Source organism: Harpia harpyja, chromosome 8 (genome assembly GCF_026419915.1).
Source record: "Harpia harpyja isolate bHarHar1 chromosome 8, bHarHar1 primary haplotype, whole genome shotgun sequence".
Lineage (NCBI taxonomy): Eukaryota > Metazoa > Chordata > Aves > Accipitriformes > Accipitridae > Harpia > Harpia harpyja.
This window is the reverse complement of record NC_068947.1, coordinates 3090461-3116423: the sequence shown is the minus strand read 5'-3', so window position 1 is coordinate 3116423 and position 25963 is coordinate 3090461. Positions and strand designations below refer to the sequence as shown.

Sequence of the window (25963 nt, the reverse complement as noted above, 5' to 3'; positions counted from 1 at the left end):
TCATTTTAAACTTTGACACCATGAGCTGATACCCAGGCTTTAGGCATCAGAACTTCTATCTGTTCTGTATTCTCAAAAATAGCTCAGCAAGCAAGCAAGACAGTCTGACATTCAACCCAGTTTCAAAGAAGCTAATGAATGAGTATTTTTGAAAACAGTACGTTTAAACCTCTGGTGGAACAATCATGTTGCAGATTTACCTTTCTTAAAGGAGTATGGATATTTGGGAAGACACTGGGATGGCTTTTACAGGCAGGTACACTTACACATGTCAGGAGTTATATATTGCATCTCAGCATAACCTCCCCCACTGGACAGTGTTTCAACAGACTTTCCACCTTACAAACCAGAACAACAGCAAATGACCAAATAGGATGCTTGTAGACAAACCTTGGATTTGAACTTCATGATCTTATACTTCGGTGAAATGCAGTCATTAAATTCCTTGAAAACGCTCATTATAGTTACCGGAGTTTCCGTCTCTTTGCCGGTGGATAGGTCAATTTCCTCAAAAACAGAAGTTAGGTTTTACAAATTAACAAAAAATGCCAGCAGACATGACCAAGAAGTTGAATTTTGCTTTGCTATTATGAATCACGTATCTCTTCAAGTGAAAACTACAATGCAATCAGCCAAGAAACCCCAAATTTAAAAAATATTATTTGAAACAGAGTGTTTAAAAAGCACTAAGTTTTCTACTAATACTTCAAGACAACTTTATTTTCTAAGCAGCAAGTCTAAAGGTAACAATTTGACTGCAGTTGTTAGTTAGGGTCGGGGGGAAGCAGCAATGCTCTACTCTGCATCTCACATGATATCCTGTGTATACACTGGATTTTACCACCTACAGACAACACTGGCTTCAACAGTTCCCACAAACACACTACTAGAACTCATAACCTGCCATAAGCAGAATGAAAGGTACTTATGTTTGACATGCTTGAAAGATATGCTTACTGTTTCACGTGGCAGTAGATAAACAGTTCTCTCAATATTTTTCACTGTCACACAACAGCTGACATAGGTGTTTGCAGATTCAATCCAAACTTTACCAAACAAAAATACCACACCTAAGGAAGAAGGGCAGAGCAAAGAATTCAATATGCAATTCTTAAATTTATCATTCTTAATGTTGCTTAAAGCAGCTTATTCTGTATTCTTACACAGAAACACAACCATTTCTGGTTTAGGTCCTTGAACAACAAATCTTTCCAATGTATCAGCACATTCTAAATTTTTAAACACCAGCTTTACAAATAGATACCTGTGTAGTTCTTCACGCCCCTACCTCCATCACTATAGTAACACCTTGATATGTGAAACTCAAAATGACGTGACACAGCCAGTCTTAGAATTCTGTTCTGATAGTCCATTTCTACCTACATTAGTTTGATAATTCATGGGGAGAGGGAGGAAGGAGACAGAAGTCAGTGAAAGCTGAAGATAATCAGAATGCCTGTGCTGTCAATCACTCCTGAAACATGTGTTATCTGCAATTTTTCATTCTTCAGCTGGACCAGTAAAATTAACTCATTTTTCCTACACTTTAGTACCATGAGATCAAGACCCTACTACTAATAAAACCTGTAGAAATACATTCTGGAGACAACAACTAGAAGCTTATCAACTGTGGAAAGTTTTCAACTGACTTTTTAACAAATGAGAACATGGAAAGACATATGACATCGCAAGAAATCCTGGATGCTAAGACAGCAGTTGTAACAAAGGTAGACATTCAGAAAGCCTATATAGAGCAGGACTAGCACAACTGACTTCACTATGGACCATGTCATTATTGTACATGCACATCTCTGAGCACAGAGAACTTGGCATTAGCACAAAGTGCTGCAAACTGCTAATCAAGTGATGTTAAACTTTGAAATAACATAGAACAAAGCCAGCTGACTTTCACGTAGTTTGTGAATTACAAGTAATTCCAAGTACAACTCAAAAACCTGGCTTCACCTGAGTTCCCTTCAAACTCCAAACAATTTGGAATCTGATTACGTGAAAGACACTCTTCCTACAGTACATTACTATTGATGAAATCAGAAACATCAGAGCTGAGACTGTCTCAGAAACAGTGTTTCACATAAAGAAGATTTTGGAACCTATGTTTCTCCTTGGTCTGCCAATGCACAAACAGGTCCTTGGTTAAGAGTTATAATTTATCTTTGCCATGCAATCTATCAGGTGTAGAGGCACCTTTCTTACTCCATTAGATCAAAGATAAATCAGTGAAGATGCACTAAGACAGATGACAGGGTTAGAGTGACAGGCTAAGAAAAATAATTTCTTGAGTGCATGGAATAGATGTGAACAAGACTACTTTTGTCAAGGACAGAGAATGCTGCGGTTTTGAAGATGATGAGCAAGGATACAAGCTTCAGCTGCACAAAGTATCTTAGAGATTTTAATACAGAGGCGATCCTCAAGATTTAGACAGTTTGAATAAAAGGATCTAAAAAGAGCTCAAATTACAGATCTAAGTGACAGGGAAGATGAAGTTCTTGTCCCCAGCAATTTTTTTTTTTTTTTTAAAGGGATAAAAAACTCAGATAGGTTTATACCATACAGAAAGATGGAACTATGGGAGAGACCACAAAACAGTAGCTGGTTGCTTGAACAGCTGGCAATATTACGAGCATGGAGAAGTTAACCTGTCAGAGGCATACATATAAGCAGGTGAGGTAGAAAGGAGGATACATGAACCAGTCAAAGACAGGGTAAAAGGCTGCCTGGATTGCAAAGACAAACTTTAATCAACTCTAGCATGGACAAGTAAGTGGTCTTAACCCCCAGACTTCACAGATTCAGAGTAATTTAGGATGGAAGGAACCTTTGGAGGTCACCTAGTTGAACACCCCCACGCACCCCCCCCCCCCCCCCCCAAAAGCAGGGCTAACTTCAAAGAGTTCTCAGAGACATTTCATATGTAAAACCAAGAAATGAGAGAAGAGATATCAGGCCTTATCCCCTGTTAGTCTGATTATGGAAAGAAGAAACAAAGAAAAAATGGGAGTAAAGCTTATCAAACACAAAGTCTGTGAAAAGAAAGATCATGCTACCAATGAACCAAAAGGCAAGCAAAGTCATGAGACAAGGAAAATGTCTTGCAGAGGGGAAAGAAAGGGCAGTTTTTATTTCTTATTTCTTTAAAATGTTAATAGGATTACAATTCTCAAGTTCTCTGCCTAAGATAGTAAAGGGAGTTATGAAAAGTAAGCCTCCAAAAAAAATCATTAAGTTTGAAAGAATCTTATGATTATGCTATAGTATTTACTCTTCAGGCAATGCATTTGACATCACAGCAAATGAGGCATAAACAAAGATCATGAACTTGTTAAACAAAAAGCAGTATCAAAATTTTCCCTTCTACATTACTAATTGAAAACAGGTGCAGTCTTTATTATTCAATCCTGAAAAAGTCATAATGAGAAAAGAACACTCCTTGCATGCGAGGAACAGAAATCCTTTCATAATTATGTTCCATTCAGCAACCACTGACTTAGAAGACAAAAAGAAGGAAAAAGAACAATAGTGGGGTCTTTAAAAGTAGCAATTTTATATTAAAGCCATTGATTTCATCAAGATATCTATGATTATTACCACTCCCATCACCAAGCTGTTCAGCCCAGCACAGTCTCATATTTAAGTCTGGCATCCCAACTCACAACAAAAGGTGTAACAAAGAAACATATCTGACTCAATGCTTACAGCATCAACCCAAAAAACCTTCAACAACATACGGAAGAACCTTCCGGTAAACCTACATGAAGCACAAATTAGAAACCCAAGATCCTAAAGCTGCTGATGAAATGAGAGGATGGATGGGAAGTGCTTAGAACAGATGTGAACACTTCTTTTGTCAGGGCTGAGATCAGAATGCCGCAGTTTTGAAGATGATGAGCTAGGATTCACACTTCAACTGCACAAAGTATCTTAGGGATGTTAATCCAAAGACAATCTTCACGATTTACACAGTTTGAATAAAGGGATCTAGATAGACCTTGTATTTTTCAGGCCACCTTCCTCCCTTGATAGACATACCTTTCCTTCCTATAAAATTGTGCAACTGCTTTTTAATAATCCATCAGAATTTTAAATTACATTTCCAGAAACAGGAAGAAAGCATGCTCGATTGTTGTACCACTGAGTAAGAAATTAACACCAACTTATTCCTGGAGTGCACTGGGTTTTAAGGCTGCCAATGGGTCACCAACATTGAGAAGTGGTAGTAGCTCCCTTTGTACCTCCCTACTGCTATACTAGGCCAAGAGACGACATTCTTACTTTTCCCAGTCATAGTGCCCTGCGCTGAGGACAGAGGTGTGGAAAAACAAGAGATGAATGTACAAGTTATGAAGCACAGAGAGACAGGGTATCTAGACATAATTTAGGCAAGTCTGAAAATCCCAGTTACATAAAAAGACTCAGAATGGCATTTTCTGCCTTTAACTGAACAGTTACCTGGCTGACTGTACTGATCTTCATAAGCATCCAGCCAATAAAATCTTAAGACTTGATCATCATTTTCCCCATTCACAAGTGGAAGGAGATTGGGGTCCAGCTGAACTTCTGCCACTACTAGATCAGCTTCATCCTCATCAATTCTGTCCCAACATGAGATACCTGAGAGAGAACAACTTCTGCGGGTTTTGCAGAAGAAGAAAGAAACAAGAAGTAAACTTATGCCTTTACTATGACCACTCTTTTGCTTTTTTTCAGCCCTATAATCTCACACCTTTTGTTGCTCTTTCCACTACCAAGCAACATTCCCAACAGTTGGGTTTCCTCAGATTTCTCTGAAAAGAAGGATGGAGTGACAAAGAGAGAAACCCACATGCAAGTATGGTTCTCAGTACACAACAGGCAGGCTTTAAAAATCATTTGCCTGGTATTTCAGCCTTCGTCATTCAAGCCTTTAAACAACAAATATATCCATCCATCTGTACAAGCTGCTTAGTGGGAACAGCAGATTATTTCAACAAAACTACATTTTCAGTCATTAAATGTTTAAGTCTTTTTGCTCATTCAAATATTTTACAGTTTAAATTTATGGAAATGTATGATTCGAGATTCTTCCAAACAATCGAAAAAAACAGGAAAAAAAAAGTTTTTCCTATTTCCAAAGATATAGCTGTTCACCATGTGAAATTACTTTTAGCAACAATACTTTTAACTACAACTAATGTTATGAAATACCTTCATAGTTGCTTAGAACAAGCATCGTTAGCAATTCCTCATTTTTGCTTATTGGCATTGAAGATCATTGTTCAACACCCACATTGAGTCACCTCAATATACTAAAATGTGTTATGTTGTCATGTGCTAAATCCCAAAGACATCAAGTATTTTTCAGTTAATTAGCTATCAGCATGTTCAACATTACCATTTTTAACGTCACTACAAAAAAACCCATCACATAGCATTATCATCATTTTGTCTGTATCATAATTATCCCATTGGCAAAGACAAATATGAAGATAAATCTAAGGCTTATTGGTAGAAGAAAAAAAAAAAGAAAAAGAGATTCTTACAAGACAGATGTCTCTTTCTTCTCTGATTCCAGCTGCTCTGTCTCTTTCTTTTCAATTTCCTCATCCCTCTTCAAGCTTTCAGCTGTCTCAGGTATAGTTTCCACATGCTCTGCTTCCATAGGTTCATCAAAGTCCTCCTCATCAAAATCCATCATTCCCTGATCATCATCTGGAAGTGTTGCACATAGCACTAAAGGCTTGAGTCATTAACATGACACACCGTATACTACAGCAGTATACATAGATAGCATACTACATGTATGAACGTAATATACAGTATTAATATACAAAGAAAATATCACATTTAAGCCATCTAAGCATCTATTTAGCATAACTAAGAAGTGTTTTAACACTAATATGCCATATTTAAAGAGTTTCCAGAATGGGGTTTTGATTTCTTTTTGATACCTTCAACAGCTTTCTCTTCTATTGTCTTCACTATTCCCCCATTTTCTGTAGCTTTTTGCACATACTTGGTATCCTCTTTTTCAGAGACTATGGCAGATTTTGCTGTGTAATTGGGACATTTAGGATGAAACGAAGCTGGAGGAAAAGCTTCCTTTCTGAGATGAGCAGGAGCTTTCTTTGATATAGGGGTGATTACCTGAAAGACATTTTAGCCACGAGTTTAAAAAAATTCTCTTAAGAGCAAAAAAGGAAAAAAAACCATCTAGCACTTGCTATTTGCAGAACTAGTAACCTGGGATAGAGGAAAAGCTCCACATATTTTGCATGACAGCTAAAACTCCTTAAAAGTAAACTTTAAATTCTTATGTGTTTCTACTATAATTTTAAAAAGCAGTTTACAACAGGCCATGGTTGACATTTAATTAAGTTTGTGGTTACTTTCACTATTTTCCCCACATAGCACTACTCCATTCCTAAATTAAAACCTCTGTGTCACCTGCGTATGTGACAATATACCTCAGGCAGGGACAGAGCCTGGAACAACCACGGAAGGCCAATCTGGCAGTTTACACCTGTTCATATCAGCAATGAGTTCAGGATGTCTAGAAGACACCATGGATCTAGAAAACAGAGTGCTTCGCCATTGGATTTCTTCATGCTACAGACATGGCAGGGAGAGTGAAGAAAACAAAGAAACGGCATTTCAGCATGCTCTGCAAGTCTAAAATCTGAGGCAATAAGCACATAGTTTGTTTTTCAGACAAGATACCACTACGGCAGCAGCTACAGAACCTCTTTTTATGGAAGATGCATATGAAGTACCCTCCGCCATGACCAACGACAGGTCTCTCCATCTACTGGCCCTTGACCTGCGGCAAGGTCCAAAACCTCTATCTTTGGGGAAAGCTGTTATCTACCAACATAGAACTTAGAGTTGAACACAATCGTTTCTAGGGTTCTAATCTCAGTACAGCTACTTCTACTGTGGCAAACGACAAACTCAGCCCTTCACTCACCTTAAACAGAAAGCAAACATTACTTAATCTACCTTCACCAACAATTTTTTGCCAGCTCAGCCAAATGCATTTATTCATACTTATATTCCTGCTCATCTCCTGCAATAGAAAGCATCACTGCCATCTTGCTTTTTATGCCCATTTATTTTCTAAGGCTGGACTCTTCATCCTCTTCATCTGTTTCACTGTCTAAAATCTCCAATTCCTCCTGCTAGGATCACAGAAGCTATCATCTGAACAGCCTGTTTGGGAATTAATTCCCTTCTCAATGTTTCCTACTAAAAGTGACCACTGTTTTGCACTGTGAAGACAAAGATCCTCTCTTACTGTATCTCCCACTTTTTTTCTTTTTCAATTACTTCTAGGCTCCAACACAACTGCTGAAATGAGTGCCACTTGCAATTATTATCTGCATAAGAGCTGATGTCACTATTACACAAGGTTTCACAAATCGGGTTTATCTACTCTACTCCATTTGCCCTCTACAGACTCTTACCAAATATCTCATTGTATTTCCAGCTATAACGTCCTTCTCATTTACCAGAACTCTTAACAAAATGCTAGCCTTCCACCCTTGGCAGCCCGTCCCTCCTTTCACTCCAAAATCTTCCACTAGGGTCAACTTCTATCCATAGCTTCAATTTTCCATTTGCTTTTCATTTCTGCAGAAGATGAGTTTCTTATCCTTTTCCACACCTTTTCCACACCCACAAATAGAGTCTCTCATGCTTATTTCACTTCCCATCATCCTTTCCTTGCCACAAGGGTCTTCTCTACTCTTAGGAAAAAAGAGACAAAGCAGAAGCTCACCTTCATGTGATGCACCGGACATTATAAAGACAGTTTCACCTGTCAAATGTAACAGCTATATACTACTACTATACTAACGATACAGATGGAGTTGTATTCTGTTTAAGTATTAACATAGAAGGGGAAGACAAAAAAAAAAAATGCATGAAGTTACACAGTAACATTGCTAAGGAAGCTAATGAGAAAGGTAATCTAGAAGCAGAAATAAAAGACAACAGCATTCAAATCAACCAAAATACAGATTAATACTTATTAATGAGAACTTTTTTGATTTTTTCCATTACCTTAGGAGTTTGGGACTGCACAGAGAAAGGATTCAGTGGTACTCCAGCAGATCTTTTCCTTTTCAGCATTATAATTGGTGGTGGGCTTATTTGAACAGTCTGAATATTAAAAGAAAAGAGAAAGTGACAAAATGAAGGTGGTGTTCAGTGTTTTCTTTTGCCTTGGTTAGTAACATTTTCCACCAAAGACAAAGAAAGCCACCAGTATTTCTCATTTGCCAGGAAAACACACCTCCCGATATACAGCTCAGCCATGTAAAAAGAAAAAGTTATCTGAGCAATCAGCCCATGAAGACCGACGCTGGATTTTTTTGGTAAACAGTTTGAGAGAAAAACTGTCATCTATAAGTGAAACACTTTTCAAACAGCAGGCATTTCAATAGCTAACTGTGCCTTTAATGCACAAATATCAGAATAACTGGTGGGATGTTCCTCATGTCTGCTGAAACAGTAGTATTGAACACACATGCCTTAAGAAAGGCAGAAGTGCTCTTTCAGCACTGTCACACTAGAGGAAAACCCGTTTTAATTTATTTACATGCACAGATATTTTATACTGATCAACAGCTAGTAACAAAAGAAAATTTTAGAGAACAAACAACAAAGCCAAAAAAACAATAGCTAACTACTAGTTAAGTAAATAGAAGCCATAGTGTAATTATTAGCATTATTTCCCCTAATCAATGCTCCACAAAATTTGACAGCATTAAAATGCATTTGCTTAATGATTTGAGAGTTTTTGATAGCCTAAGGTATTATAACTCTCAATCAGATATCACAGGGAGAAGTAAAATAATAAGCGTACAAAACCAAGAGAACAACTTTACATTGGAACATCTATACCCCTCTTACTGCTCTGTAAAAACACATTATGCTTATTACAATACAACATATTTCAATTCAGTATCTCACCACTGCAGCAGTTTCACAGTTTACATGTAAGCAATCCTTTCCATTTTACGGAATCCTGCTAAGGGGCATTAACTCATTGAAAAGTCATTAATGACAAGGAACAGCCTCACTTGAGACAGTCCAAGCCTGCTACAGTAGCCATCCTGCACTCCTAACTCAGAGAAGTGTTAATCTGGTTCTCTGTAGCAAACTGTGGAAAGCAGGAGGAGGCAGACAGAAGTTCAGGCTACATCATCTGCTGAAACAGTCCTCCTTCAGGTCCCCTCATGAACCCAAACACGCCAGATGGAAATATGCTACAGTATACTGGCTGGAGCGTGGTGATACACATACATGGTATATGCAATTCAGATGCAGGTTAAGTCCCGTTTCACTCCAAGCTGACTAAAACCTAGAAGGGTGCATCAGCACAGGCTCTACATCACATTAATATAAATCACGTCTAATCAGGACATAGTAGTTTTGGCTTATCAAACCAATACAGTCACGCAACTTCTGCATGGTGGAGATGACAGGTAGGCTGCATACATACATGGAATATACCAAGCAGATGTGCTATGGAAGAAATCAATCTTACATGGTCTAGTTTTAGGAAGAACTTTATTTTCTTGAGATGTTCCACGGCAAAAAAAAAGAACGCATTAAGGTGTTTCAAACAAATTTTATTAACATACTTACTTCAGCATTAAGATCTTGAAGAATATCCCCTAGTAAATCATCCTTTGACAGGTCCACAGTTTTCTGCAAAATAACAGATTAGCCAAACAGTTCTCAGTTATATGTGCAAACCCAATCAGGAGACCAGCAGGAAACGACTAAAGGGTTTCCACAAAACACATGTTTTCAGGAATGCTCCATATCTAAGAGATTGTAACAGGAGTTTATGTCTTGCTAGACACGAGAAACTGAAATGAGCCCTTGCTTTATTCCACTCCCACTAAACCACTGCAAACAAGTTAGAAATCTTTAAATTCAAAAACATAAAAACTTACATCTGTGTTTTTCTTCCCAGCACTGGCTATAAACATAGACTTAATTGTGTTTGGCTTTGACACCACAGATTTTTTCACGTTCTTTTTATCAACCGTAGATGTTTTGCCACCTTTTCCTACAGAAAAATATAAAAATGTGAATTCTGCATCAGCAAAGCTCAGTGTTTAAGGGTCCAGGAATAGATAGCTGAGGTAGTATATTTTTTCCACCTTCACACTGGTGGCTGAGATGAGGCTTAATCATCTTTCATTTGCCGTCAGCTTTGTAATGGCTGTCATGCACACACAAAAAAGCGCAAAACCCTATCAGCACCCTATCTTTCCTAGTCACATCAGAGATGATCTTTGCATATCCAAGTTCATACTCCAGAAAAAGGACCAAGATACTTTACATGGAAACATCTCCTGAAAAAAACACAAGTGTCCAGGAGTTTGGCACTAGGTTTGGATTCTCAACACCAGACTCAATTTCTCAGTTTGCCAGCAACTTCATAAAAGTTGGCAAAATCATTTGATCCCAGATGCTTAAAAGCATGCAGGTATTTTAGTGGCAAAAGAGACCAAGCATCCTTTAGACACTGGCTTTGGAAACCAAGATCATTCCTAGATGCATTTGTTCTAGAAGTGAATATATATCCCGCAGAGGACCATAAGCAAAATTGCCCCAGTAGTGCTGAAGTAGTTAGCAGTGATTTGACCTCAATTTGTGGACCTCTACCTTCCGTATCACAGGGGCTAAACAAAATCCAGTCACAGGCATAGAACTATAGTGCTTCAAGTAACATGTTATTTGGCCACATTCACCACATACTGATGCCAAGAAGCTGCCCATTTTAGGTACCTTTTAAAAGCCACTGGAAGCCATTCTACAGCGGTCATGTTCAACCTACCTTTCTTACTGGAACCAAGAGCATCATCATCCAGATCTTCATCAAAGATTTCCCTTCCATCTTCTACATAACCTATCCCATCTGTAGAAAAACAAACTGTTAAAGATTTACATTTTAAATTCTGTCTACTGATATTTCTAAATATATTCATAATCAAAAGTTTTACATATTTAAACTTTTCTCCTTTAATATACAGCAAAAGTTATAAATGCAGAAGTATTAAAAACTACAGCACTCCCAGCTGTACCTTCTATTAGACTAAATACACTTATTATGTGTTTAATTAGAAATTATCAATTACAGTACTTCTTGTTAAAGTTACGTCACTGATAACTGGAAATAAAATTTCAAAAACTTCTTAACAGAAAAATATTTTCATTACCATCCCAATACACTACTATGAGAACAATGCAAAAGATTCATTTCCATATAAAAGCTGATCTCTTTCTTGCCTCCTAAAACAATTTGTAAGAACATACTAATTATAACATTATGAAGCCTAACTGAGTTATAACACTATAACCAAAATAATTCTCCAAATGAATCTTAACTTACCATCATCAACAATCCAGTCATCATCCTGACGTTCTCTGACCATCTTGGAGTATTCTTCCTCATCTATTTCATCATAAACACCTGTGAACTCCTCAACCTATAGTTAAAGTATACTGAGGATTAATAATTCCCATCCCATTACTTATTAATATAGGTCATTAGTAAGAACATAAAAGTTCCCAAGAAATGCATGGTTCCCTACACTGTTACATTGTTCACAACTAGTAAGCACACATTCAGTTTAAGCTTCTTTTTTGGCAGTGACGAATTTTTTAAATTATCACAGTATGCTGAAACTCAAAATCTACTGAAGCACTGGTAGAGATTTAGTTTGAGACTGACTTGCTTTATTGCTCGTTTCACATTACAAAAAAACCCCACCAAAACCCCAAAAAATCCTAACAATGGAGACTTCTGACCTTTGGCTCTATTTCAAACACCAAGATGACCTCAATGAAAAGGAAGGTGATTTGATGTGCCCAAGCATAATGCTGAAAATGCTCTTTTGTGCCTCAGAGTAAACTTGCATGTTAATGATCTATGCATGCCAGGCTTCTGTAGATTTATCCACCTCAACGTGCAAGTCACTTCCTATTGGCATTACAATTAACTGGACAGTATCAATGTTACACTGCCAGATTTCAGTTCTATCAGTTAAACACTTAAATTTTGGTTTCTTTGTGGAAACATAGCATATCAATATTAATGGATTTCGGTCACGTAAAGCTTTGAAATTCATTTAACATTTAAAAACATTTGAAGTTTAAAAAAAAAAAGTACTTCCTATCATAACATTAATTACACAATTAAATTTTAAAATTTATCCCTGTGGGATAGTTATCAAGCAGTAACAAGCATGTTTGACTTGCAGTTAATAAAACAGGTTTAGTTTTGAAAACAGAAAGAAGCAAATGAATGATACCAGAAAGCAGCAAAACAGTTACATTCTGAAAAAACATACACCGTTAAAGAAAAAAAGCTGATCTGAAAGGCAGATTTTGTTTCCTGTAACTTTTAGATATGTATTAAAGGGTAGTTAAGCATCTCAGCTCCCATTCACTTTCTAATAAAAGAGGAGGAATTTTCACCTCATATTTTATTTTTTCACCGGCTTTGGCTTTTTTCAGACGTTCCAGTGCTTCTTGCTGGCCTCTTCTAGACTTCTTCTCACGTCTAGAACGTGATGCTGCACAACTTCCAGACTCATGCATTGCTGCAATTAATTAAATACAAGAGAAATAAGTTTAGTAATGAGCTGCTGTTACGTTTGGTACTTAGTGTTCAGTGATGTATTAATAGATGGTTGCAGTTTTGCTTAAAATGAACATAGAGACCTACTTGGCTAAAGGCACACAGACGGCTCCTGATGAGCCAATTCTGGAATTATACCGGAGGCATGGTCTCAGACAGACACATAGATCAAACAGAGTTCGTGCCAGTTCATATTCAGCAATACGCTATCACCTAGATTTCCACAGCATCTCTCAAATCTCATCAACCCTTATCTGAAAAGGATCCCCCCACTCTTTCTTTGGGAATTTCCAGCTCCTTTTATTTTGCATGTCTCCATGACAACTCGGGAACAGACAGACTTAGAAAAGGCCTATATTGCTACAAAGCAGTAATGGTTTTTTAGGTGGTTTCACAACGTTTAAGAGTGCAGCTAGATTGAGATGAACGAGTAATCTGTTGGCAGCAGAAGACTGCTGCCCCCCTTCCTCTTACACTTTCTTCCCTTCACAGTGCTCTCCACAGCAAGGTTCTCTCTGCTTCTCTTGACCTTCCTCTCTCCCTCTTGATTTTGATGGGGGGACACACATTTATCTGACTACAGAGAATGAATGGTCCCAATCCAACGTATGAAAGTGGACAACTAGCCCAGGAACAAGCCTATAGGTTTTGTGTGAGGAGCTGAACCCCCCGGCTGCAGGCAGAGGAGACCCAGGGCTAGCGCAAGCGGCCAGGCCAGGCCAGGCAGCCAGAGGAGAAGGCCAGTCCCTTCCTGGTGACAGCAGGAGGCCAAACGGTTAATGGAGCTGCACCTAGGCAGTGTGGCCGAGACGAGTAAGTAAGGATTTGTACCGCTAAGGGGCACTTACGCTGCCTGGCACCAGATGTGGAAGAACTGCAAAGATGCAAACACTCTGGGTGTATTTCTACCGAGATTTTTCTGTCAACTCTTTGCGCTCACCGTAAGCAAGCGCCTAAGGCAACGTGCTCCTGAGGAAAACGTTATTTTCAACCCCACCTGAGACCACCCACTGCCCAGCAGCGAAATGCCGGCCCGTCCCCAGCCTGGCAGCCTGTGAGGGGCGGGGGGGAAAGGTAACCCTCCGGCCTTCCCGCCCGGGATAACCCGGCCTCACCGCTGTGGCGAAGCCGACCCTCTCAGAGCTGCAGCCCGCCCGCCCGCCGCGCACGCGCGCTCTCCTCCTCCCCACCCCTCAGCGCCGCTGCCCCATTGCTCCCCCCCCCCCCCCCCCCGCCCCGGGCCTAAACCCGAGAACGATGGCAGCCACCTCCCCGCCGCGGAGAAGGAGGCTGCCACCCCGGGCTCGCCCCGTTCCCCTCCCAGCGAGCTCCCCGCGGGTCTCTCACCGTCCCGGCTCCGAACGCCGCTCTCGGCCATGGCGCCCGCGGCCCCCTCCGCTGGCGCCAAGGCTCCCGAAAGTGGCGCGAGACGGGAGCCCCGCGAGCCGCCGCCGGGGCGGCAGCCAATCAGCAGCCCAGGCGGCGGCTTCGGGTCCGCCCCCCGCGCGCGGGGCGGGGGGGGGGCGGAGCTGGGCTGAGGGAGCCGCCGCCCGCCTCTCTCCTCACAGACGAACGCGGGGCTGAGGGAGCCGCCGTCCGGCTCTCTCCTCACGGCCGAACGCGGGAGGGAGGCCCCCGGCGAGGCGGAGCCGCTTCTTTGGGCGAGGCCCGGGCTCCGGCCGAGGCCTGGGCTGGCGCTGGAGGCTGCAGCCGCCGGTTTGCAGACGCTGGTTCATCCCGCGAGGGGTGTGAGGGGCAGCAGCAAACGGATCGGGGCCGTCCCGCCAGTTGCGCCTGAGGGGCGTCCGGCAGAGCTCCCGCTGCTGCGAGGATGTAGGGGCCTATAAACCCTAGTGGTACGGTGCCTTAATTGGGGCAGAATAACGTAAATGCACGCACCTGAATTGGGAGAGGGTGGTGGTTGATGTCGGTCGCCTACAAGCTCCAGCGTGAGGGTCAAGGACAGCCTGCAACAACGTTGTCAGCAGTGGATCGGTCCCTGCCGGGAGAAACGGACATTTCCCACACGGTTTTAAACAATATATAACCACTGAAGCTAGAAGAGTGATCGTGACAGGCTATGGCTAACATCTGCAGGAGCCATGGCTTGCTTTTTGCATGTTTAAAGCAGGTGTTCTGCTCTGTCACAAGTTTCAGGAACTCCTTCAGTAAATCACTCCCTAGCCTCTTCAAAGGCAGGTAGTGGCTGGCCAGTTTAGTGACAAAATAGCTAACATGATGGATGCCCTCCTATTTCCCAAATCCCTTCACCTTTTTTTTTTTTTTAAACTTCCTTGCTAGACACACACAAAAAAAATAGATTTAGACTGGATTTCTTCAGAGGCCAAGTGCATGGAGGGCTCAGAGAAAAAAACAGTTAGAGCTTTTTGCTTGCATACACCCGACTTTGGCAGGGTGGGGAGGTGGAGTATGTTCTGCTCATCTTGATGCTAGAGAGATACTCCTGACCCATGCGAGTGAAGGTATTACACACCAGCCTTCAGCTGAAGAGCAAGAACTGTGTCTGGAAAAGGATGTATTTCAGTTTCAAACATAGTTGGAAGTGTTTTTAAAAGCCTCAGTTATGACAACTAAACCTTTACAAGTCCTCTCCTCTAAAATGTCTGAGATCTATCTGCCTGTGCCTTCATTAAGAAACCCAGAGAAACTGGTGGGGTTTGTGCTGTTTCACCACAGACTAGCCTCGACCTTTTTCCCAAAAACATCGGTGTTGGCTAGTCACTGCCCAAAGAACTTTCCACCTTCATTTGCAGAAAATTCCGGAGGACCATTTGCTGCTTGTGAAAATATGTAAGCACCGACTCCAGCTTCTTAGAGAGGCAGGTAGCACCAACACTTCAGAGCCATTTGAGAGCAAATAGGACTCTGTCCTTACGGCCGATACGCTGTTGCAGGGGCATTAACTAGTATTATTTGGCCTGGATATACTGACTATTTTCAACTATCTAGAAGAGAGAATTTTTATGGTTCTGAAACTGAAAATTATTTTCCTTCTCCACAAGAACTCCTTTGCATTGGTAAAAGAGAATTGAAAAAAAAAAAACCTACCAGACTTTGATCCTTCTAACTTACCTACCCAGTTCCTAGTACAAGACTACCTCTCACTGCTGGACCTAGTCTTAGATGGAAGCAGAGGAACCACCCTAACCACCTGTAGCAGCTCCCTGGTGCCAAAAGAGACTAGCCACTCCGACAGCCAGAATGCCCTATCCCAGGCACTGGAGAGAATGAGACCACCCCCCTCGGCAGTAGCTAGTTATTAGATCAGCTTAGCTGTAGCAAACCTGCATCCTTGGAAACACAGACAGCTATAGGAGGAATGCCTGTCTGATCTGCAGATGGCCTTTCATCTGGTGCAGTGTATCCACCATTTGGCTTATTTCTGTTTTTAAACACATGCAGAAAACAAGATCACATCACCAAACATGTGGGGTTCAAACTCAGAAGTTACTCAAGTTTTTAAGCTATGGTAGAGAAACATTTATGAAATAACAATGTCAAGAAATTCTTCAGTTTGAGTAAAAACAGAGTGATACTGCATTTCATATATACCTAGCTTTCACATGCTTTGGAATTTTGAATCGACTGGATTTAAATGCTTTTGATTAAAATAAAACAATACTCTTTGTCAGCTGTCATACAAACAGTGGCATGTTTGTCATTCAGGTGATGCCATGATTTGAGCCAGTACACAGTGATACAGTTAATTTACCAAACCAAAGTTGTTGCCATAGCTCCACTGTGGGACAGCGCAGATCAAACAAAAGACTTTTTCATGAACACTAGTTCAATCCTGACATTCATCTCTGGCCATAACAAGAATGCATCTGTTTCCTGCAGCACAGCACAACAAGCATATTCAAATGCTGCGGGGGGGGAAGAAAGGGGGGGTGAGCAGGGATGCACTTTGCTTTGGAAAAGAAAAATAACCCAGCAGGATTTGGGACTTTCTCTGCTAAATGGCTTTATCACAGCAGATTACTTTGAGCTGATCTTTACCCTCCCTTGGGACAGTCATACAAGAACAACTTGGCATGACCTTTACTCAATTTCCTTTAAATACAAGAAGTGGGAATTCCGCTGTGCAGTTCAGAGCCACCCAACGTTCTCTCAAGGAAAGTGTGATAGCTGCAGAGAAAAGTGCAAGAGAAGCACAGCAACGAAAATGGTAGGCAGCCAAAAACACGGTACAGAAGAGGAAGCTCAGGAAACTCCCAGATATCAACAAAAGGTGACAAAGATGTATTTTCCATATCGTTTTCTTAGAGCTTTAATTTAAATACAGAAGTTATGAATAGAAAATATTGTAAACTTGTTGCAAGAGCTCCAAGATAATATAAACTGGTATATATTAACATATGAAAGTACAAATGGAGTATAGTATCAAACCTATGTTAAATGGACAAAATAATTACTGTATTGAGGATTCTTCTCATCTTTCTTTTTATGTCTAGGGCATGCTTGATCTGTCTCAAAGACAGTAGGACAAAAAGCTAAAACTCTCAGATTCAGATTTACACATTAAGCTTACAGTTGGTAATTTTTTTGATGATGGAAAAAATATCTTGAAAATAAGAGGGGTGGTATAAAAAGCAGAATGCGAGTAAACCCTGGATTATAGCAAGGTAGCAAATTCACCTGTACTATGTCTAAGTCAAAATGCCTAAACATTGTTTTATCGTTGTTAAGTACGGACTGTCTTTGTGGAGAATTGTGTGTGTGTGTGTGCATGCTAGTGCTCAGGATATGAGTGTATATGTGTACATTTCCTACAAACATGGAGTATTTTACTCTTTTAATCCTTACATTGGTCTGAATTAATTCATGTTATCACTCAGTTAACTTAAAGTTTTTACATCTGTTATGGTCCAGCTCTACTTCATTTCAGCAGCTGCTTACTAAACTATGCTATTCACATGACATTTCAACATGAATCACTCAACTGTATGGGGGACTAAACTCCCGAAGGAGCACAGATTATGTAAATTAAAACTAATAATCTCAGATTATTAATTACCAAGAGGTCTTTGTTTTCAAAACTCTTCATGGGTAGTTAACTCATAGAAATGTGAAGAAATAGATGCTTCTCCATTTGTTTATCAATAAGGATAATGCAGACATCTATGTTTAAAGGGTAGGTTCCTTGCTTACTGGGCCTGTAAATGCTCTTTCTCCTACCCAAGTTACCTGCTAACATGAGGATGAAGAGGATAAAGTTGCTATTAGGATGTAAAGGCTCTGAAATACAAACATGAAATAGAAACTAGAACACCACATTAATTTCCATTCTGACAGAAAAAAAGGTCTATGGAATGAACATCCAGAGATACTTTTTTTTTTTTAAAAAAACAAACACATTAAATTCTGATTGCAGTTAAATTACAGCAAATCCTAGTAACTCAACCAGAACTGGTGGAATTATGCTAACCGGAACAAACAGAGAGCAGAATCTCATCACCTGCTTGCCTAATACAATATTCCTATTCAAGCCTAGAAGAAAAGTACAAAATATTATAGTGTGAATTAAGTAAGGAAGACAAGCGAGAGCAAACTCACAGAGAATGAGTCCTCACATAATTATAATGTCTAAGAATTAAGTCTGATGCCAATGGTATTCAAGAGCGTACAGTTATTGCCACAGCATGAAAGTCTCTGTTTTAACCACTTTCAGTGCTCTCTCTTTACAACTGCACAAAAATGAACAATTCGTGTATAAGCAGAACATTATTGCAGAGAGGCTGTTACATTTCAAGACCTGGCTGAAGATCAAAAGCGCTGCCACGGGTGAATAGTCTCGGCGTTCACCGTTTCACCTCTCTTCTGCAGAAGGGAGGACAGCATCACAAGATGCTGCAAAGTCTACTTGTAATCCTGACAGCTCTCTGTTGCTGGACTGGTGCTGGCAAAGGCTGTGCTCACAGCGTGGAGAAGCAGCAAGGGACAACTTCTGCTCCCTGGGGGCAGGGAGCCCAGCACAGCGAGGCTGGCAGGACAGTTGGGGCCTCGTCCCCCAGCCCCTGAGGACTGCAAGCAGGACAGCCCCAGGGACGGGAGCCAGAGTCAGCCCAGAACCCAGAGCAGACAAGTCTGTGGTGATCAGGCAGGTTTGAGGTCAAATGAGAAACGAGACTCGGGGTCAGGTCCAGTGATGGTAACCTGGGTCAGACGCAGCCCGGTGATCACCGGGCAAGTCCATGGTGATAAGGCAGGTACAAGGTCATGCCACAAAGTCAGCCCATGGGTGGGGACCAGGATCAGGCCTGATGATGGTAACCAGCGTCAGACACAGCCCAGGGATCACCGAACGAGTCCATAATGACGAGGCAGGTCCAACATCGGGCTGGGAAGCCAGGGACATGTGTCCAGAGACAAACAGCTCAAGATAACAATTCAGTCTCTCACAGCATGGCTGTGGCTGAGCTGGAGACCAGCACTCCTACAGCCCAGCTCCAGCATGGACTGATGGCAGGCCAGAACACAAACAGAGCCCCCAAGCAGAGGGCAGGGGACCCAGGTGAGGCTGGTTGGGGCTGTCAGTGCCCTGGCAGCAGCTCCCCCCCACCCCGACCCTGCAAAGGTGTGTCCTCACAACTTAGAGATCTGGCTTCAGAAGAGGTTTGCTGTGGAGTGGGCAGGGGGCCAGCATGGTGGGGACACCAAAGCCCAGGGTCAGGCTGATGACTCAGGAGGAATCACCAGAGAAGACCCCATGCACCCATGGGACAGGCCCCACCGTGCTCGATTCAGGGCTTCGGAAGGCCTGAGCCCACTGTCAGGGTGCAGCGAGGGTCAGCTGCTCCCTAAGGACCAGGAGACAATGACAACATGATAGAGCTGGTGGGGTAGGGACCTTGCCACCCAGGGTCTCCTCCCACAGCTCCAAGCAAGGTGAGCTGGGCAGGCCCAGCCAAGAGTCCAGGTTATCCTTATGTCTTCTATCTTGCGAGGAGTTGGTGCTTCTTTAAAAACCTTATCACTATAGTATACAAATGCCTCAGAAACAGTGTGACAGTTACCATCATAAAGGTGGGCTTGAGATTATCTTTTCTGACAAGGAAATGAGAATAGAAAGTTTTTAGAAGTGGTGGCTGACAAATGTGGGTTGTCTGTGCCTGATCCACCAAATAGTTAGCATTCTGTGGTGCTTCTCAGGTGTCTCCCTGTGTGTCCCTGTTCCACTGGCATCTGATCCTGCTTTCCAACATTATCAAGTCATAAGTTTTTCCTTCCTTTCAAATCCAGCTAAGATGCTTTTGGTTCTTCCTTGTGGACACTAGCAGGAAAGTAACTGTGAACCTGAGAGAAAAAGTCCTTCCAATCAGTTTTGGTACCTTGATCTGCCTTAGTTTAGGCAAAAATGGAAGAAGCTGTTGCAGGAAGAGGCCTGCAGAGTCTCCAAGTCCCAAGACTGAACACAGGCCATCGTTCTGCAAAACTAAACAAGTCTGTGGGATTGTGCTCTCCACCCACCCCACCCCCACCACAGTAAGAAATGGGATTTCCAAATACTTTGGTAGCTAAAACCAAGAAAATACTCATTGCCAGGGAGCTGCTCCGTAAGGAAAAGCAAACCAAGACCCAAGGGGGAAATCACACAGCCAGCAGGTCAGAATCCTCCCCAACCAGGACCCAGTTCCACAGTACCTGAGCCAGGCGAGTAGGACAGGACAGGAGAGGGTGTTCCAGTCCAACCATGAGTCCAGATCATAAGGCAATATCATGGCAATGAGGCAGGTCCAAGATCAAGCCATTTAGTCAATCCACAGGTCAGGGTTAGGATCAGATCCAGGAATCACCAGGCAGGTCCACAGAAATGAGGCAGGGCTGAGGTCAAGGCAGGAAACCAGTCTGCAACATAGATCCAGATCCAGAGAAGGGGCCTTCAGGAAGAAGGCATATGCGTGTGAAGCTTACATAGGCCCCCAAGCCCATGGGCAGAGGGTGTGGGGTGGAGGCCCCAGGTGAGGCTTGTCAGGGCCATCAAGGTCTTTTAGTGCCCTCAGGGTCCTGACACACATGAAGTGACTTATATCCAAGACCAAATGTGCCCAATTTTCATGAAAATAGAAAACGGCACACCACCATCATGAGTGCCGAACCTCCAAACAAATATCAAATCTCTCCTCCCAAACATGAAAGCTCTTGAATATTTCAGAGGAGAAGCCCCCAAAATATCTGCAGGGTATTCTCAATCTCTTTTCCAGAAACAGCTGCATTATGCTGGTGGAAGTTGTCCATAACTGCTCAGTGGGCAGAAGATGCCCAGCCGGTAACGTCAGATCAAAAGTTTCAAAGGTGGCAAAGTTATAAGCAGCTGAAATAAGATCTTAGGGTCAAACACTCTTAATAATTAGTAAAAGCTAAACTAGCTAGCAGGTGATCATTTTACAGTGCATAAGTACATGTTTTGTCTTAAATAATGTGCTTATCTCTACCCAGATTATGAAAACCGCCAGTTATTACATTTTTGGTACCCAAAATATTAAACGTGACCCCCCAACAGTCACTTGAATGCAGTTTACAGCATGATTGTTTGATCTTTTACTTGGCAGGTTTGCATTTGAAATAGTATCGGAAAAGACCTGTGAAGGCATTTGCATGAAAAATTGACAAATGGGAAGATAAAGGTTGACAGGAACAGTGGAGGGTAAAAAAAGTATTGGAGACTTGGAATACTGGAAAAGATAGTGTCACAGAATACTGATGGTCAGTCCAAGAATTTTGAAATTGAGCTGGGGGAGAAGGAAGGCACCGGATAGATTGAAAATGGGTAGAAGTGAGCACAATACAAATATGTGCAGGAAAGGCAGTCTTAGCTTTGTGTGGATTTAAGGGGATCGGAGTGCGTATCTAGAAAGCCAGAAGAGGGAAAAAAGAGAAAGGAGAGATAACAACATAGTTTAAATGTAAATAGGAAAGAGATTTTTCTTAAATTGTATTTTATCTGTAATAATAAGAAGCAGAACAGAGAATATGAATAATTTAGGCAAAGTTTACACTGATATATATAAAGTAGAGAGATCTGTAATATCCAGCATTATATGTCTTGATAGCAGTAAAGTTGCAGCTGAAGTACTGTGCTTGCACCACTCTGCAAGAAATCTATAGAGAACCCAAAATAGAACAGGGAGGATAATGAGAAGATCTGTAAAATATGACCTATGAGAAACTACTGCAACAACTGGGGCAGTTTAGTCAAGTCATGAGAGACGTGACAAAAATACCAACCTACTGCTGAATGTCAGCTCTCTACTCCCAATCCTCAAACTATTGTTTCAAAATCTTAACCATATGAGTCATACAAAAAGCAAAAGAGAATAAATCTGGTTTCTGTGTCCAGTAGAAAAAACAAGCAAGGGCAACAGATTGCAGCAATGGAGGTCCAGGTTAGACATGAAGAAAAACTTTTTAATAAGAATGAACAAACAGTGCTTCCCAACCTCTGTGCATCCCACAGGATTGTCCCACTGCCAGAAATCCCTCATCCTCCCCTGACAACCCAATAATTAAAAGCTTGATTGTTAAAATTGGCAAGGACAACAGAACAATCTAATAACAGGACAGACAGACCTAACATTTCCCACACTAAGTGACCGTCTCTCTGACAGCAGAAAAATAAAATGAAGACAGATATCCTCTTGGTCAAAAACCAACCATAATTTCTCACCATTTTCTTCAAAAGTGCTTGTAAAAGTAGTTCATGAAAGAGCAAGAACAAAAAGAACCTGCCCCAAAGTGGGTAGCCTCACTTATTCAAAGCAGTGCCGTAAAGCATGGATGAATGGCATTATCAAAGCCACTATTTTCAAGAATTTATGGATTTCAGATGATTTATATATGAACTGGAATTAACACGGCATTTTTACTTAAACTCTTATGTGAAGACTGACTGATTTGATTCTGTACAAGTATCCTAGAGAATATAGCATTTATTAAAAATCACATCTCCACTATGGAATTATGGCAAGAACCAGGTTTAAGATTATGTTATACCAAATCCTATGTTTTTACTCTTCGTAATTTACGGACTGTCATTGCATATAAAAAAACCTTATGGATTTAATCCCTATACAATCCTATAAGACTCTTTCATAAATAGGAAATATTTTGGATTTATTCTAACAAAAAGGTGGTAGTTTGTAAGCATCGTGTGTTCCACTGGAATGATGAACTACAACTTAAAAAGGAATTAAAGCTACAGTATCAGACAACATGACATGGAAGCAGCAAAGCAATGGTGTTGGAGGCAGTGAAAAACAGTGGGGTGTATTTTAATTCATACCTTTCATTCTCTCCCTTTTTTTTCCCACCTATGCAGGTGCGAAAAAAACCCCTACCGTCGTGGGGTTTTAATCTCAGTCTAAAAATATGTGATTTAACTAACTGATCATCTCAGCAATAAGGTATCTTTTTCTGCTGTTTTTTGACTACTAATTGTAGCATGTCTAGAATTAGTATGACATAGATAGATAGATATATAGATACATATGTAGAAACATAGTATTTTAACTAATCTGCTCCAGACATAAGCCATTCCTCCATCTTACAAAGTCTCACAGTTAATAGTCATTAAAACCTTCAAGATCCAAAATATATACATTGAAGCAAAATTCAGCTCATCTGTTAAATATTCAATAATTTATTCTATGATGTTTTCTGTAGATGTTTGGCTTTGAAGTCAAACACTATTTAACCGTACCAGTCCCTGGTTTTCCATAGTTTCCTGCTGACTTTTGAACAGAAATTACTTCAGGGTCTATTTCTCTTCATTACGATTCAGTTTTAAGTCAGAAGACTCTTGCAGCCTCTCTCATGTAAAGACCATTTTAAATACAACTTCTGCTGTGCTAACTGGTGCTTGAGGTTCACCGAGGCACTTCAGACACTTGATGATGTTCTCCAAGGACCGCAATGCATTCCAGTGGCCGCTTTTACAAAGGACATCAGAATAATGGAGCATCTTTGCTTTAATTCAGCAAATATCACAGTCCTTAGCCTGGAGAGTTTGCTGAGTATTTACAGACTTCTCTGTAGTAGTAAGATCTCTGGACAACTGTGAGGAACTAAGCCAAAATACTGTGTTAGCAAGTGGCTTGTGTGTAAGTCTTTATACTCTGCTGCAGATAGCAGGCTATAGCACTGCCTTACAGTTAGAAGGAGCAGAAAGCACTCCTTGGTATGTAGTTGTGAAATGCCTATCATTTCCCTGCTCAAGCAGTTTGAGGCCTTTAATGGGTTTATTCACAATTTCCAAGTACAGGTTGCTCCTTCTAGGGATTTTGCCTTAAGATAAGGATGCAGTTAGTGTAAACTAAACAGCATAGCTATGAACCTGGATGTAGTACGTTTGACGAAGTAAGCCTCTTGCGTATCCTAATGCATCAAGTATAGAGAAAAGAACCCCTCTGAGGGAAGTGGACACATTAATTCATGTTCAGATTTCAGCCATGTTGGCCTACCAGTGCTAGTCTGCTAGAATCAGTTTAACATGCGTAATATGGTAAAAAGCACGGCAGAAGTTTTATAGGTGCTGGTGTCTACGAGGAATTGAAGTTTGTTTCATTACGGTTGTAGGCACTGATCAATGCTCCACTAAAAGACTTAAAAAATATGAATGGCTAAATAGAAACAAACAAACAAAAAAAAAGCAAGGAGATAGTTAAAAATTAGGGCTTGAAGATATAGAAGAATCTACTCAGAATATTTGTCTCTATAATCTTCAGCTGCCCATGAAGCTTAGAGAGGGATAATACTTTCAGTCTCAGAAAGGAGAGGATTTAAATGTAACACCTAAACCTATTTTTTTATTATTTTTTGTGCTTTGAGAATTAATTGTTCCAGTTTGCAAACTGAAATTCCGTATAGAAAAAGCCCCGCCACATATCAGACAGAACCTTCCTAACGGCTAAGATTTTTCCCTGTTTGCTGTCTATTCAATTCAGACCTTGGAATTAGCGTTAAGAGGATTGGGATCATGGTTTCCCGGCTTGTTTACATGTAACGTTAATTTATGCACCCTGGGACAGGATTTTTATGCATCAGATGTCTATTCAAGCCCAAGCAGCTGTTGCCAAGAGCTCAGTCCTTAACGGCAGTGGGTATACGTCCCTGTTATTTCTGAAGGAATGACAGGAGGGTGCCCAGGAGACTCTACTTGGCCTAATGCAGGATATTCGGTTACATAAAAGCAATTAGATGCATGAACCATCCCACCCGTCACTCTGGCTCCACTGTTCTTTTAAAAGTTGGCTGACTTGTAAGGATTTACAGAAGGCCATCTGCTGAGCTTCTCCAGTCAAACCTAATTTTTATTTATTTACTTTAGAGAGTAAAGATTACACACTCCAGCCTTTTGAAAGCCCATTTTGCCCCCACAGCTAGAAGAAGATGCAATTTAGGATATCTTATTTGAGGTATCCAATGCGTTGACTAAGATCATCAGAGCCAAGATGGCCTGTGAGAAATTCCATTTGGATAGACATGACAGACCCCACAACCTTCCCTCTGCCATTATTTCAACTCTCTCTCCCTCTGTTAATGAGGTACACAACACTTCTTAATCATGCTGTTCAAACAGGAGGAAAAAAAAGAATTATAAAGTATTTCCCAGAGGTGGAAATTAAATAAGCAGCAAGAAAAGTATTCCGCTTCCACTTTGAAATTCTGGCACAACTTGGATAGGTGGTAACACTACTGCAAGAGAGACATCGTTCTTTAATGCTACGTGTATATGGAAAAACTTATCTCTATAAACATCAAATTAAAATTCAGCCGAAGTCAATAGCAAACTCTCAGCATGAAAGCAAAGATGAAATTCCCCCTTTCATGGTCAAAATAAATAAAAGGCAAGGGAATTTACATTTCCCGTTTATTGGCAATCATCCAGCTGCAAGAAGGTCCGTTTCCCTCTCACCTCTTTTCCCACGCAGCCTCCTGGTCAGGGAGCGCTGGAGACTGACCCCGGACATGTCCCCCGGACACCCGGTGCTACTCCTTCAGCACGCCGGCACTGGTCCCTGAGGAGCTGGCCTGTGCGGTTGGGTTTATAAAAGGGCTGCCTGCTACCTCTGGCTGCTCTAGTCCTAACACTGCTTAGCCATGCTGTCCAAATGTTGTTCTGACGGCATAACACTCCTGCAAATATTTTTCCTAAGAAAATGAGCTACACAGTTCAGGCAGAGTGCTGTATTAATCATGGTTTAATCATTTCTCTTGAGTATGCTTTCTGTAATGTGTGAGCAGTCCTCACAGAATAACTGCTAAAGGAACTCAGTTATGTGAAAG

General features: G+C 41.1%; 1 protein-coding gene across 2 annotated transcripts in view; it reads right to left on the bottom strand.

The window, feature by feature from the left end:
- The window catches only part of POLA1 (DNA polymerase alpha 1, catalytic subunit), a 204000-nt gene extending 189882 nt beyond the window's left edge, over window positions 1-14118 (bottom strand). For both annotated transcript variants that reach the window (XM_052794757.1, XM_052794758.1), the window contains exons 1-12: window positions 14006-14118; window positions 12496-12620; window positions 11408-11504; window positions 10853-10933; window positions 9963-10078; window positions 9649-9711; window positions 8059-8157; window positions 5949-6144; window positions 5541-5709; window positions 4471-4649; window positions 958-1070; window positions 391-507 (exon numbers count right to left, since the gene is read on the bottom strand). In XM_052794757.1, coding sequence (XP_052650717.1) covers window positions 391-507; window positions 958-1070; window positions 4471-4649; window positions 5541-5709; window positions 5949-6144; window positions 8059-8157; window positions 9649-9711; window positions 9963-10078; window positions 10853-10933; window positions 11408-11504; window positions 12496-12620; window positions 14006-14036 — 1386 coding nt within the window. In that variant the 5' untranslated portion in view covers window positions 14037-14118. The remainder of the gene's footprint in view (window positions 1-390; window positions 508-957; window positions 1071-4470; window positions 4650-5540; window positions 5710-5948; window positions 6145-8058; window positions 8158-9648; window positions 9712-9962; window positions 10079-10852; window positions 10934-11407; window positions 11505-12495; window positions 12621-14005) is intronic.
- Between the last annotated feature and the right edge of the window lie 11845 nt (window positions 14119-25963).